Genomic DNA, 12953 nt, shown 5'->3' on the forward strand with positions numbered 1-12953 from the left:
GGGGTGAGAGGTCATCACCTGCCAGAGAGGGCGGGGCGGGGCAGACATGGCTGCCTCCGAACGAGCGGACACTGAGGTACCCTCCCCCCTCCACCGGGCGCGTCCGCCCAGCTACCCGCCCCGCTCGGCCGCTCCCCGGGGGGCGATGGGATGGGCAGGGAGCCTGGTGGGCGCTGGCCTGGGGGCGGGAAGGGGCAGGGGCTGGCGCGGGGGGGAGGTGGCGGGACGGGGCAGGGGCTGGGTTGGCCTGGCGCGGGAAGGGGCAGGGAGGTGGTGGACGGGAAGGGGGCAGGGCTGGCGCGGGGCGGGGAGGTGGGCGGAAGGGGCAGGGGCTGGGCTGGCACGGAGAGGGAGTGGGGGGAAGGGGGCGGGGGGAGGTGGGGTGGGAAGGGGCAGGCCCTGACACTGTGTGGGAAGCTTGGTTGGGGGGGCTGGGCTGGGGCCTGGGCCTGAATCAGTAGAAAGGGTCTGAACCTGATGTTATTATGGGGAGATAGGGGTTGGTGCTGGGTCTGGTTGCAGGTTTGGTGGGGACAGCATGTGCTGGCTGCAGCATTTGGGCCCAGGTCTGCCTGAACTGTGCCGTTTCCCTAATGAATAGTGTTGATGCCCTGCTGTGTCTGTAGTTGTTCAGGGTTACAGTGGTGCTAAACCTGGGCCTGTTGTACAAGGGGCTGCACAGACATCTAGCAAAGCACAATCCCTGACCCAGACCCTACAGTTTAGGCTCGAGATGAGGCATGGTATGTGGGTGAGGATGGAGAAGCAGCATATATCTGCAGTGATGAGCAATATGCACTTTTAGCTGTAGAAGGGTTTTTGTTAATGGGGAAAAAATAAGCAGCTTTGCTGTTGTGTTTTCTGGTCATCTCCTGCCTAGTGATATGGTGACCTGTTTCCCCTTTGCTGCAGGTGGAAGACGCAGGACAGGTCTTCCTCCTAATGAAGAAAGATTATCGGATCTCCCGCAACGTACGCCTAGCCTGGTTCCTCAATCACCTGCATCAAGTCATTTGGGCTGTGCCTGAGTCAGAGCTGGTGAGTACGTGTGCCCAGGCTTGAAGGCAGGATGGCTCTGTGTGCTTATCAGTGCTCTCTGGCATTGGCAGTTTGGCCAAGTAGGAGAGAAGCTGCATGACTTTTGGCTACTACTGCTCCTTGGGAGCCTAGGATTCCTGTGAAAGGCTTTCGCCCAATTCTTGTTTGCTCCTTTTCCTGCTCCCCTGCAAGCTTGGCTTTCCCTCACTTGTGTTTCTTTTATCCTGTAGGTGAAGTCAGATAATGAACTGGATGTTCTCAGCGTCCTGCCAAATGGGTGGCAGCCACATGAGTCTTTGCGGCCTAGGCCCTACCTCCTAGTGCCCTCCACACAGGTCACCTTCCTGGCACGACAGTACCGCTTTGTGATTGAGCTCGACCTGAGCCCATCCACAGGCATTGTGGTGAGTGTATGCATCTCTGCCTCTCCCCAGGTACCCCATGGCTCTGCCCACAAGGCGCTCCTGCTGCCGTCTCTGTTTGGGAATGGCTTCCTCCGGTACATTTACTCCCAGCATGCATCTTACTTCTGTGTGCCACAAGAGGTTGGCTCCCACAAGAAGCAGTGTGTGCCAGTAGCTGCCACTTGGCCAGTGCCACTCCTGGGCCAGCTCCTAGCAGGCAAAACCCATGCACAGATCATTCCTGCAGGAAAATCCCACCCCTTTTGCAGGGATGATCTGTGCATGGGTTTGCCTGCTAGGAGCTAGCCTAGGAGTGTTTGCTTCTCCATGCTGGGACTCTGCAGAGTATTTCTAGAAGGATGTATGGGTAACTCCATGTGCTAGGGACCCTTGTCAATACACCAGGGGGAACAGCTAAAATTTCTTATTTGTATTTCTGCAGGATGACTCAACGGGGGAGATCATTTTTGATGAGGTGTTTCATGCCCTTTCCCGATGTCTAGTGGGATTGCTAAAACCCTTCCGAATTCCTGGTTCAGAAATTACCTACCAGCCAGAGATCTTTGTCACTATCCAAGCATATTCCTCCATCATTGGCCTGCAGTCCCACCAGGTAAAGTTCTACCTCCTTCCCTTCCCCCAATCTTTGTGTGAGAGCACTTTTTGTTGCCCTGGTTGCTGCTGAGCTCCTAGGGAAGTGGAGACGGGAGTTGTCTAAGCACTGCTGTGTGATGCTGTAGTCTTGCTTCATGAGAGCCTGTAGTCTGAGCAGCTCCTCTAGTGTGGGAACAGCTCCATCGTGTTCTGTGGGCAGGAGGCTGAGGTTTGGCATATGTGGGCAATGCCAAGCAAAGAAGGGGATCTGTGAGCAGCAGCTTGCTGTTAAGTAAGGGAAGTACATCTAGAATATATTTTGCCCCAGTGTGACTTGAACTCTCTTCAGTTCACTTTTTTGGGTGGCTTCCTAGTGAGATTGGACCATAGCTCAGGTGCTCCGTAAACCACACATGCAAGGGAAATTCCCATTTAAACAACTTAATTCTGGTTGGTGGGGCCAGAAGGCACCCATGTAGCTAATCCCTTCCCAGCAAAACCTTAACCCTCAAAAATCATGGTGTTACCATGCCATTTGCAGACCATTGCTCTTCTCATCCTACTGATGTGTTCTATCCCTTTCCTCTGTCTTCTGTCTGTGTTTGGAATGTAAGCTGCTTGGGGCAGGGACTGCTTATTACTCTGTTTGTACAGTTCTTGTACAATCCTGGTTTGTCCCTAGGCACTACCATAATAAACATAACGAGGATGCCTCCCTCTGTCCTCCCATTAGCCCTCTGTCACTGATGTCAGCCTGGACTGCCTGCTTGTCCAGTTCTCCCATAACTGTCTGTGTGCTTTGTTCTAGTGCATCTCCCCTAGCGACATTGACTTGATCTGCAGGCCACTATCCTCTCCTCCTTCAGATCCTTTCTCAAGACCCACTTCCTCCATGAGGCCTTCAAGAAACTAGCCTGGGGCTGAGGGGCAGATGGAAATTGCTGTGCATACGTGGAGGAGGAGAAGGGTGTATGTGTGCAACTCAACTAGAATACGGACAATTTTATTCAGATGTTTCGCTCTCCCCCGCTCTGTTACTTATCTCAGGGGAGGAGAATGAAGCTAGCAAGTTGTGTGCTGATTATCTCCTGAACTCTCTGCTTGTGTGTTGCATCACATTCCCCTCCATGTCATCTTGTAAATTCTTTAGGGCAGGGGCTGTCTCTTATTCTGGGTCTGTGCAGCACTCAGCATGATGGAGCCCTGATCGTGGCTGGGGCCTGTGGGTACTGCTGTAATATAAATGGTAAGAGCATCATCTCTGGCCTGCTGTGAATTATCTGCTGTGATTGGGCTCCCACCTCCCTGACCATGGACTTCACTGTCCAATTGCTCAGGCTTTTTCCCTAGTCTCTACCCTAATATTTTTTTCTTTTGCTTCAGGCTGCTGTTCCTTTATCCTGCCAGTTATCAACAGGTAGTGGGATTAGGCTGCATGTGAGTTAGAGTAGAACAAATGTGCCTTCTTGAGAAATGTTAGGCTGAAGTTAGAGGCATCTAGGAGCTTGGACAAGGAGCCCTACTTCCTCCTGTTCAGTGCCTTCCCTCTCCCTGACTCCTAGGGCAGCAGGAACCTCTTGCCCCAGTTTGAGGTTGACAGGTGCATGTTGTGGTGGCTCCCAGGATCACAACACACAGGTGGCTGGTGTGAGGCCTTTCTTGTCATGACTTAATGACCTGCCATCTCTTGTGTTCCCCCTCCATTTCCTTAGGGTAGTGCATGTGTGTGTCTGGATCAGTGGATCAGAGACCACTGTGATGGGTGGCCGTTTAAAACCCTACGGTAATATCTTTCCCATGTGTCTTTGGCTCAGGTGCTATTCCAAGGCTGTCAGCTGGATGAGACCAAGAGAGAGACCTTCCTGCAGCAAATTTACACACAGCTGTGTGCCTTTGAGAATAAAGTGGCTGAGATGCTCCAACAACAGTATGAACCCAAGCCACAGGTGAGGCAGGCAGAGATGATGGATGGACTGGAGGAGAGATCTAGGCTCTCTGGGGCTGCTTTCCTGCCCTGCCACTCCTCTGGGAGAGGCTCATAGGATGCTGGCTTGTACTAAAATGGGCATGCTATGTAAGCCTCAGTTGGGAGTCTGTCCTTTTTGAGGAAAAGCCTCGTTCAGTGGCTGAGAGAACAGTGCCTGGCTGCAGAGATAAGTGGGCTGAGGGGTTTCCATAGTAGGTAAGCAGGACCAAAAGGTACTTAGAAGGTATCGTGGGAAATATTTACCCTAGCTCAGGGTTATATAGTTAAGCAACTGGATTTATGTGAGATCAGTGGTCAGACCCTACCTCTGCACTCCCGCTCCCAGGTAGTTCATGTCTCTGAATGGCCCACAGCAGGGTTCAGTGTTAGTACTGACATGGGAAGGGTGGCTTGTGCAGCTTCCTCTTTGGTGTAATAGCTGACGCTTGAGCTGCATAAACAGTGAGGCCCTGCCGTTCCTAACATCATTTTGAAACAATGGTGGCTGAGGGATTTTTAGCGAAGGATACAGATATTAGCAAATTAACAGGAAGTACCCTCAAGTAACTGTTCGGGGTCATGGGGGTTCAGAGCTCAATGCGACCTATCCATAAGAACAAGGTCTGCGGAATGAAATGGAGGGGATGGAGGAATAAGACTGACCCTGCAAGTGCCTGTGTTTGTTTAATGGGATCCCCAGAGTACAACCTGGAACTGGGATACTGATATGCTCCCATAACTCTCCCACCCAGACTGTCTCTCAATGGTTTGCTATTGACCAACAGCCAATCCCTGTAGGCGCTGTTATCACTCAGCATAACAGCATGTGGAGCCCCACACTCAGCTAAATTGCATGAATGCTCCCTGAGCCACTCATGAATCACACAGAGAAAGGCACCAGCAAATCTCCCAATCCCCCAGTCTTGCACCTCAGAACTGTACCTGACCAGTGTATGTTTGTTACCCAGTCCACCCCTCTCTCGATGTGGAGAGAGCACACACTAGCCTTTGTAAACTGATCACTTCAACCAAAACCTACTGTTTTAGGTAAAACGTGAAACAGAAAGATTGATAGTAAGTAGCAGGCACAAAAGGTCAGAGATAGCTACCAAAGAAAATAAAAATAACCACACAGTCTAAAACTTAAACCTTATTTACACTAAGCAGTATTTGGATCAAAAATCTCACTGGATGTTGCATGTAGTTTACAGTTCTTAATACACAGGCTTCCCCTCTAAGCCTGGGACCAGTCTCCTCAATTCAAGTCTTTGTCTTCTCAGTGTTCTTGTTGCCTCCGGAGTAGGTATGCGGGGAGAAAGGCCAAAGCATGATGCCACTGTTCTGTTTTATATCCTTGGTCCGTGTGCCTGGGAAAACACTAGCCCAGGCTTGTTCATGGTGGGCTTTGCTTAGTCACAGGGTTGAGCAATCCCCATTGTGTGGTGCTTCTCTTACAGAATTGTAAATCCCTTGTTTACAACTTCCCCGCTGATTTATGGTCACTTAATATCCTCCTGGGAGTGGATCTCCACATAGCGGTGGAGACTCTCAAATTTGCAACATATTTCAGTAACAGCTATCCAGCAAAATCTCATAACTTAGTACACACGGATGATGTATGTATTTGCACAAAACAGTGGGTGTCAGCAGATCATGACCTTTCATGATACTAAACTGAGAGGGATTGCAACTGCTTTGGAGGATCGGGTCATAATTCAAAATGATCTGGACAAATTTGGAGAAATGGTCTGAGCATTGTAATTAAAGAAATCATCTGCAAACACTTGGAAGGTGGTAAGGTGATAGGGAATAGGCAGCATGGATTTGTAAAGAACAAATCGTGTCAAACCAATCTGATAGCTTTCTTTGATAGGATAACGAGTCTGGTGGATAAGGGAGAAGCGGTGGATGTGGTATACCTAGACTTTAGTAAGACATTTGATACGGTCTCGCATGATATCCTTATCGATAAACTAGGCAAATACAATTTAGATGGGGCTACTATAAAGTGGGTGCATAACTGGCTGGGTAACCGTACTCAGAGTAGTTATTAATGGCTCCCAATCTGCTGGAAGGTAATAACAAGTGGGGTTCCGCAGGGGTCTGTTTTGGGACCGGCTCTGTTCAATATCTTCATCAACGACTTAGATTTGGCATAGAAAGTACGCTTATTAAGTTTGCAGACGATACCAAACTGGGAGGGATTGCGACTGCTTTGGAGGACAGGGTCAAAATTCAAAATGATCTGGACAAATTGGAGAAATGGTCTGAGGTAAAGCGGATGAAGTTCAATAAAGGCAAATGCAAGTGCTCACACTTAGGAAGGAACAACTCAGTTTTCACACGTACAGATGGAAAGAGACTGTATAGAGAAGGAGTATGGCAGAGAGATCTAGGGGTCATAGTGGACCACAGGCAAAATATGAGTCAACAGTGTGATACTGTTGCAAAAAAAGCAACCTGATTCTGGGATGCATTAACAGGTGTGTTGTGAGCAAGACAGGAGAAATCATTCTTCCGCTCTACTCTGCGCTGGTTAGGCCTCAACTGGAGTTTGTGTCCAGTTCTGGCCACCGAATTTCAAGAAGATGTGGAGAAATTGGAGAGGGTCCAGAGAAGAGCAACAAGAGTGATTTAAAGGTCTAGAGAACATGACCTATGAAGGAAGCTGAAAGAATTGGGTTTGTTTAGTTTGGAAAAGAGAAGACTGAGAGGGGACATGATAGCAGTTTTCAGGTATCTAAAAGGGTTGTCATCAGGAGGAGGGAGAAAACTTGTTCACCTAGCCTTAAATGATAGAACAAGCAGTAGTGGGCTTAAGCTGCAGCAAGGGAAGTTTAGGATGGACATTAGGAAAAAGTTCCTAACTGGGTAGTTAAACACTGAAATAAATTGCCTAGGAAGGTTGTGGAATCTCCATCTCAAGATCTTTAAGAGTAGGTTAGATAAATGTCTATCCGGGATGGTCTAGACGGTATTTGGTCCTGCCATGAGGGCAGGGGACTGGACTCGATGACCTCTCGAGGTTCCTTCCAGTCCTAGAATCTATGAATATAATAATTTACGTGCCATGCTTTGTATGAAATAGATCATAAGTGTATGACAGTGTGAATATGGGGATTCCAAGGTGCTGCTTTGAGGTACAGAGTGCCACAGTGTGTACCTTTATGCACAGGAGCAATCTCATTGTAAAGTTATATGCTTGTGTAAGTGTTTTCAGCATCGGGGCTTAATACAAGAACAAAATTGCTCAAATCCAGGGTAATGAAAGCAGAAGCTGCTTCTGTATTTAGGTCCTGCTGCTGGTTTGTGAGAACCTTAGACAGAGTCACACATTTAAAGGGGCACCATAAACTTCATATTCTGACTGGAAAGGTCTGACCTGCTAATGTCAAGAGTAACATTTATCATTCCTAGAACTGAAAGAGACTTGTGGAGATCCTGTTTAGCAGGTACTTTGTCAACATTTTGTGTCAAGTCCCACTCGTGTTCCTGATAGACTCAGAAGCCCCTGTTTATGTGGCATTCTGCCACACACAGGGGGAGAGAGAAACACTTATAAACAAGAGTCATTGTAAAACCACGGAAATTGGCAGAGGCCTTGGGCAGGAGGCTCTGGAGCAGAGGATATGCTACAACTGGAGTGTATTTTTTTTATTTTTGAAGTTGCCTAGATTTTCCATTGACTGTGTCCTTGCCAGCAAACACTGATGACTCTATTGGATCCAATGAATTAAAGGTGTATCGATGTGCACTGAGGGATTTTAATTTTTGCTGTTCATGTATCTTTCCCCAGCCAAGAGCAGCCCTGTGATTGTGCCTGGAAAGGTCTTTTTTTTTTACCCTTACCTGTTTCAGGAGTACAAAATAATAGTTATATGGGATGAGGCTGGCAGAGCTGTCCCAAGCTATCCCAGACCAGAAGGGCTCTTGGTTTCACATGACAAATACTTATGTACCTTAGGACCACACATCCTCTTTCACCCATAATAGCCTTTGGGCAAATGATGGGAAAGACTGGGCAGCATTTGTATCTGTCTTTGTAACAGGACTTGTTCTGCTTGTACAGATCTAAGCAAATAGATACACATTTGTTTATGACCTGAATCCTCAGCGCCTCCAGGAGCAGTGCCCCAGACAGGGTAAAAGAGACCTACCTTTCATAGATGCCCTGCAAGAGAGATCTTGGGCTGCACTGTTAGAGATGCTGCGCAGCTGCAGTTTGCACTAGATTGAAGGAGTTAGGGTCTGTCAGACACCCGCGGCTGCCCTGTGCCAGCTGACTCGTGCTTGGGCTGTGTAACTGTTTCCTTGCAGTGTAGACTTACAGTCTGAGCTCTGGGACCCTATCTGGGCTGCAGCCTGAACCCAGAAGTGTACACTGCAGTGAAACAGCCCCACAGCCTGAGCCCTGCGAGCCCAGGTCAGCTGTCAGGTCTAATTGCAGTGTAGACATACATCTAGTGCTGACTGCAGAAGGCTAGTGCCCCGGCATCTCCTCTACTCACCCCATGGGGAGATCTGGTAAGCCCAGGCTCTGCCCAGGCAGAATATGGGGCATATAACACCATAGATGCCTTATTCTCAGGACCAGTAGGAGTGAGAGCTCAGGGGAAAGCCACATGAAGGGGACTGAGAAGGGCTAGAAGATTAAAGGTTAGCATAGTACTGGGTAAATCACATTATCCCAGCCCTAGTGTATGGAGCTGTTAGACTCCAACCACCTGCAAAAGGACTGAGTGGAACAGGGTCAGAGTGTGGCTGATGGCATGTCGTTGGTTTCTTGTTGCTAGGTAGATTTGTCGCCCCTCAGCCAGGAGAGTCCTTGTGCCACACAGGAACTTTCTGGAAGGAAACCGGGTATCTCCATGGTCACTGCTGACATTGGCCTCGTCAGCATGATCCGACAGGGGATCTTAGCACTGCAACTGTTGCCTTCCAACTCCAGTGCAGGTTAGTTCCACTTCCTGGGCTCCAAGGAGGCTGGCCTGGAAGTCTGTATCCCTCTAGCCGTAGGCTCAGGGTGAGCATGCCCAAGGAGTCATGTTGGGCCCTTCAGCTGGGGGAGGGGCAAGGCTTCAGGGTAGCAGCTCTGCAGTGCAGCAGTTCATGATCCCTTTGTGGTGTGGTAATGCAAATAAAGCCAGCGAGTGCACTGGGGGTGTAGGGTGGGGAGTCTGATCACAAATGGGGGACGGTGCTCTGAGATGGTGCCTTGTTACCTACAGGTATCATCATCATCACAGACGGTGTGACCAGTGTCCCGGACGTGGCTGTGTGTGAGACTCTGCTCAACCAGCTGCGAAGTAGCACTGTGGCCTGCTCCTTTTTGCAGGTATTCCTGGGGCAGGGCACTGCAGGCTGCACCATGTATGCTGGTATGCCAGTCTGAGGCAGAGGGTGGGCGTGGGGTGAGGATGGAGAGATGCTAACCTCTGGTGCGGAGTGGGGACGGGGATGCCAATCCAGGGCGGGGGCACCGTGCTGTAAGTGCTCTCCCTTTTGGGGGTTTGATGCTCACTTGCCCCTAGCGGGATGGAGTGGAGCTTACCTCTGCAGCTCTCTCTCCTCTCCCCACCCTTTGCTCTGTCTCACATGGATCTCTCTCCTGCGCCTTCCCAGGTGGGCGGAGTCTACTCGTATGACTGCAGCTTTGGCCACGTCCCCAACGTGGAACTGATGAAATTTATTGCTATGGCAACTTTTGGTGCATACCTGTCCACCTGCCCTGAGCTGGATCCCTTAAGCCTCGACCTGAACGTGTATCACAAGGCCTTCCTGCTGTATTCCTTCCTGCGCACTGGGGAGTCCCTGAACCCAGAGTATTACTGTGGTGAGGAGAGCATGTGTGTCCTGCTTCATCATATGGGGGGCCTGGAATTCCTTCATGTGGTGGGGTCTGAATACATCAGTGTCCCCTTTGTGCCCTTTCCTGGTTGTTTCCAATAACAGTGGGTGAGGAAGGCAGTGGAGGGAGCCTTTTTCAAGCCCCTTCTACCTACTGCAGTGCACACAAGGCAAGGGAGTGGTCCTCTTTTTTTCTCTAGCAGCCCCGAGAGCTCGGGTTCTGGGGAGGACAGCTTAACAAGCACGCTGCTCAGTGGATTATAGCATGTGGTCAGGGCCCGCAGAATTCTAGGCCTTCTCGAGGCTCTGAACACTACTGGATGCCGGAGCAGAATCTCTGTGGCTCCCTTCCTGGGGCATGGTGCTTTAGGGAGCATGAGTTGGGTGCTAACGTGCCTTTCTCACCACTGCTCTCAGCTTGCGTACCAGCCCAAAGGGGAATGTTTGTGGAAGCCTGAGCACAATCCCGCCTGTCATGGGAGTACAGTGAGGGTGAGGAAACATTAACCGGCCCCTTTGCACGTGAAGGCCCTCTGAACGCTGACCTGGTTGGCTGTGCTCTGCAGAGCACATCCAGACTGTTTGCACATGGGAACTTGGCTTACAAGGTTATGGTCACAATGCCAGCATCTGGGTGCTCCCACTGAGGATGCAGGGGGGACACAACAGTTTGTGTCCATTGAAAATTGGCCTTAAGGCTTGGAAGCATCATCAGTTCTTGGAAAATGCCTGCTGTCTGTGGGAGTGGTTGAGATTCCCCATGCTGGTTCAGAGGGGATGTGACCTGAAGGACTCGGGGGAGGGGTTCAGGTGCTGGGGGCATCTGATGCTGTTTAAAAGCTGTTAGTTTTTAAACCTTGCAGTGAAGGCCATCAGGGCCCTACTAACCGGTCATTATACAGCACCCAGGGTGGGCATGAGACTCCCTAGGGACAGGGGGAAATGGATCCCTGCTGAGGAGCTTGCTGGTGAATTAGCAAAGCGGCCTTGCCATTCCTATCTGGTTAAATACATAACCCTGTTGTGCTGCTCCTGATTATCACACCTATCCCGTCATGTGCTCAGGCTGGGCCCCTGCCCTGTTACACATCTCCTCTGCACCAGCAGGCCTCTCCTGTCCCTTTCCTGAGCAAGCCCGGAGGGATGTCCTACTCACTGGGAGGTGGGAGGCGTCCCACAGCTGCACTCGCCAAGTGCCTTGGGCTCCTGCTGCAGGCTGGGGAATGGAGGAGCTGCTCCTGCGTGACCCATGTGCCTGCTGCTGTTTGCAGTGTCCCAGCACAGACTGTTCAATGAACACCTGGTGTCCGCGAGCAGCAACCCGGCTCTGGCCATGAGGAGGAAGAAGCATACGGAGAAGGAGGTGCATGCAGACCTCGTGAGCATAGTCTCTGTCCGTCTGCGTGAGGGCTACAGCATCCGTGAGGTCAACATCACCAAAGGTGACTTGCCTGCGCCATGCCATTCTGTGACTTGGGGCTCCATTCTCAGTTACACAGACTTAAGTGCAGGCTTGCCATAGTCTGGCCAGCCTGGGTGGGGTGAGGACAGGAAACCATGGTCTTAGGGAAGGAGCTTGTTCTCCATGACAAATGCAGAGGATTGCATGGTGCTTGTGTGCTTGCTAGGCAAATCCTGTCTCACGATATGGAGATACCAACAGTTCAGAGGTGGGGAGAAGCTACAGGGTGAGGGGGTGCCCCATAGCTGACAGCGGTACAAGGTCTGATGTGGGCACCCGTACTGAACCAAGGCTGCAGACTAGGTGCAAATAGCAGCACTTTATGCAAAGAGAGTGGCTGCCAGCAGGTAGTGCTGTATTTACAGTAGCCTAAGCCGCTTGCATTCCTGCCAGCGCAGCAGTGGCTGCAGCAGAACCAGGTGAGTGGCTGCAGAAATGATAGCATGAGCAGGATTTCAGTAGCACCATAAATGTACCTGGTGAGAGAGAGAGAGAATGGAAATCTTACTTTAGTGAAGCCAAGTAAAGAAGCATAAATTCCAGCAGGAGAAACGTACAGAGTAAACTAGGGTGAGAACAGGACTTTTGAAGAGCAAACTTCCAAACACAAATAGCAAGAAATCATTTATGTATGCAGAAACAGGACGCTTGCAGGAGAATCATTGTGTCTGTTTGCCTAGCTGGGAGTCAAGGGAGCAGTTGAGAAGGATGCTATAGCAGAAAAGTTATTTCTTTGCATCAGTCTTCAGCTCAGAAGGTATTGGGGAGATACCTAGTCGGACAGTAAAGATGAAGCACTGTCAGGGGCTGAAGTGTCAAAAGTAGAGTTGCTGGAACAAATAGAGTGACAAGTCACCTGGGCTGGATAGTGTGCTAAACGAGTTTCAGAGTGAAGTATATGAGCTAACAAAAAACTGCAATCTTTTATTTAAAATCTACACGTATGCTGGAGGCTCAAAGGGCAGGAAATGTTGTATCTGCATCGTGTAGGATGTTTCTGGGAATTCTGGCATATAAACTAGCACTACATAAATTAGTCGAAACAACCGTTTTTAAAATGGTTGGAAAATTGGATATGACCATGTAATCAGCACAGCCTCTGCAAAGGAGAAGCAGCAGAATGGAGCTGACCAGACTCTTTCTTATTGGTGTCACTGCTGTGGGTGTGGTTTTGGGCAGCTGCTGACCAGAGTCTAGTTCAGGGGTCAGCAGCCTTTCACAAGTGGTGTGCCGAGTCTTCATTTATTCACTCTGATTTAAGGTTTCACATGCCAGTCATACATTTTAAAGTTTTTAGAAGGTCTCTTTCTATAAGTCTATAATATATAACTAAACTATTGGTGTATGTAAAGTAAATAAGGTTTTTAAAATGTTTAAGAAGCTTCATTTAAAATTAAATTAAAATGCAGAGCCCCCCGGACTGGTGGCCAGGACCCAGGTAGTGAGTGTGCCACTGAAAATCAGCTCATGTGCCGCAGGTTGCATGCATGCCATAGGTTGCCTGCCCCTGGTCTAGTTAATGTCATTCTTGCTCTGGGTAGCACTGTGCAGAGGAAGCTGAGGCTGGCTGCAGGCTCAGGCAGGCAGCACTGCATCAGATCTAGCTGGGATGATTGGTTCTGACCAGTGACTTACCTCCTTT

At 49.8% G+C, this 12953-nt stretch overlaps 1 protein-coding gene across 7 annotated transcripts in view; it reads left to right on the top strand.

Annotated features, from left to right (window-relative positions):
• The first annotated feature begins 19 nt into the window (after nt 1-19).
• The window catches only part of SZT2 (SZT2 subunit of KICSTOR complex), a 77319-nt gene continuing 64385 nt past the window's right edge, over nt 20-12953 (top strand). For all 7 annotated transcript variants that reach the window (XM_032794297.2, XM_032794330.2, XM_032794306.2 and 4 more), the window contains exons 1-9: nt 20-76; nt 913-1038; nt 1269-1442; nt 1885-2055; nt 3851-3982; nt 8796-8955; nt 9231-9337; nt 9625-9835; nt 11121-11291. In XM_032794297.2, coding sequence (XP_032650188.1) covers nt 47-76; nt 913-1038; nt 1269-1442; nt 1885-2055; nt 3851-3982; nt 8796-8955; nt 9231-9337; nt 9625-9835; nt 11121-11291 — 1282 coding nt within the window. In that variant the 5' untranslated portion in view covers nt 20-46. The remainder of the gene's footprint in view (nt 77-912; nt 1039-1268; nt 1443-1884; nt 2056-3850; nt 3983-8795; nt 8956-9230; nt 9338-9624; nt 9836-11120; nt 11292-12953) is intronic.

This window comes from Chelonoidis abingdonii, chromosome 7 (assembly GCF_003597395.2).
Source record: "Chelonoidis abingdonii isolate Lonesome George chromosome 7, CheloAbing_2.0, whole genome shotgun sequence".
In the NCBI taxonomy this organism is placed as follows: Eukaryota; Metazoa; Chordata; order Testudines; family Testudinidae; genus Chelonoidis; species Chelonoidis abingdonii.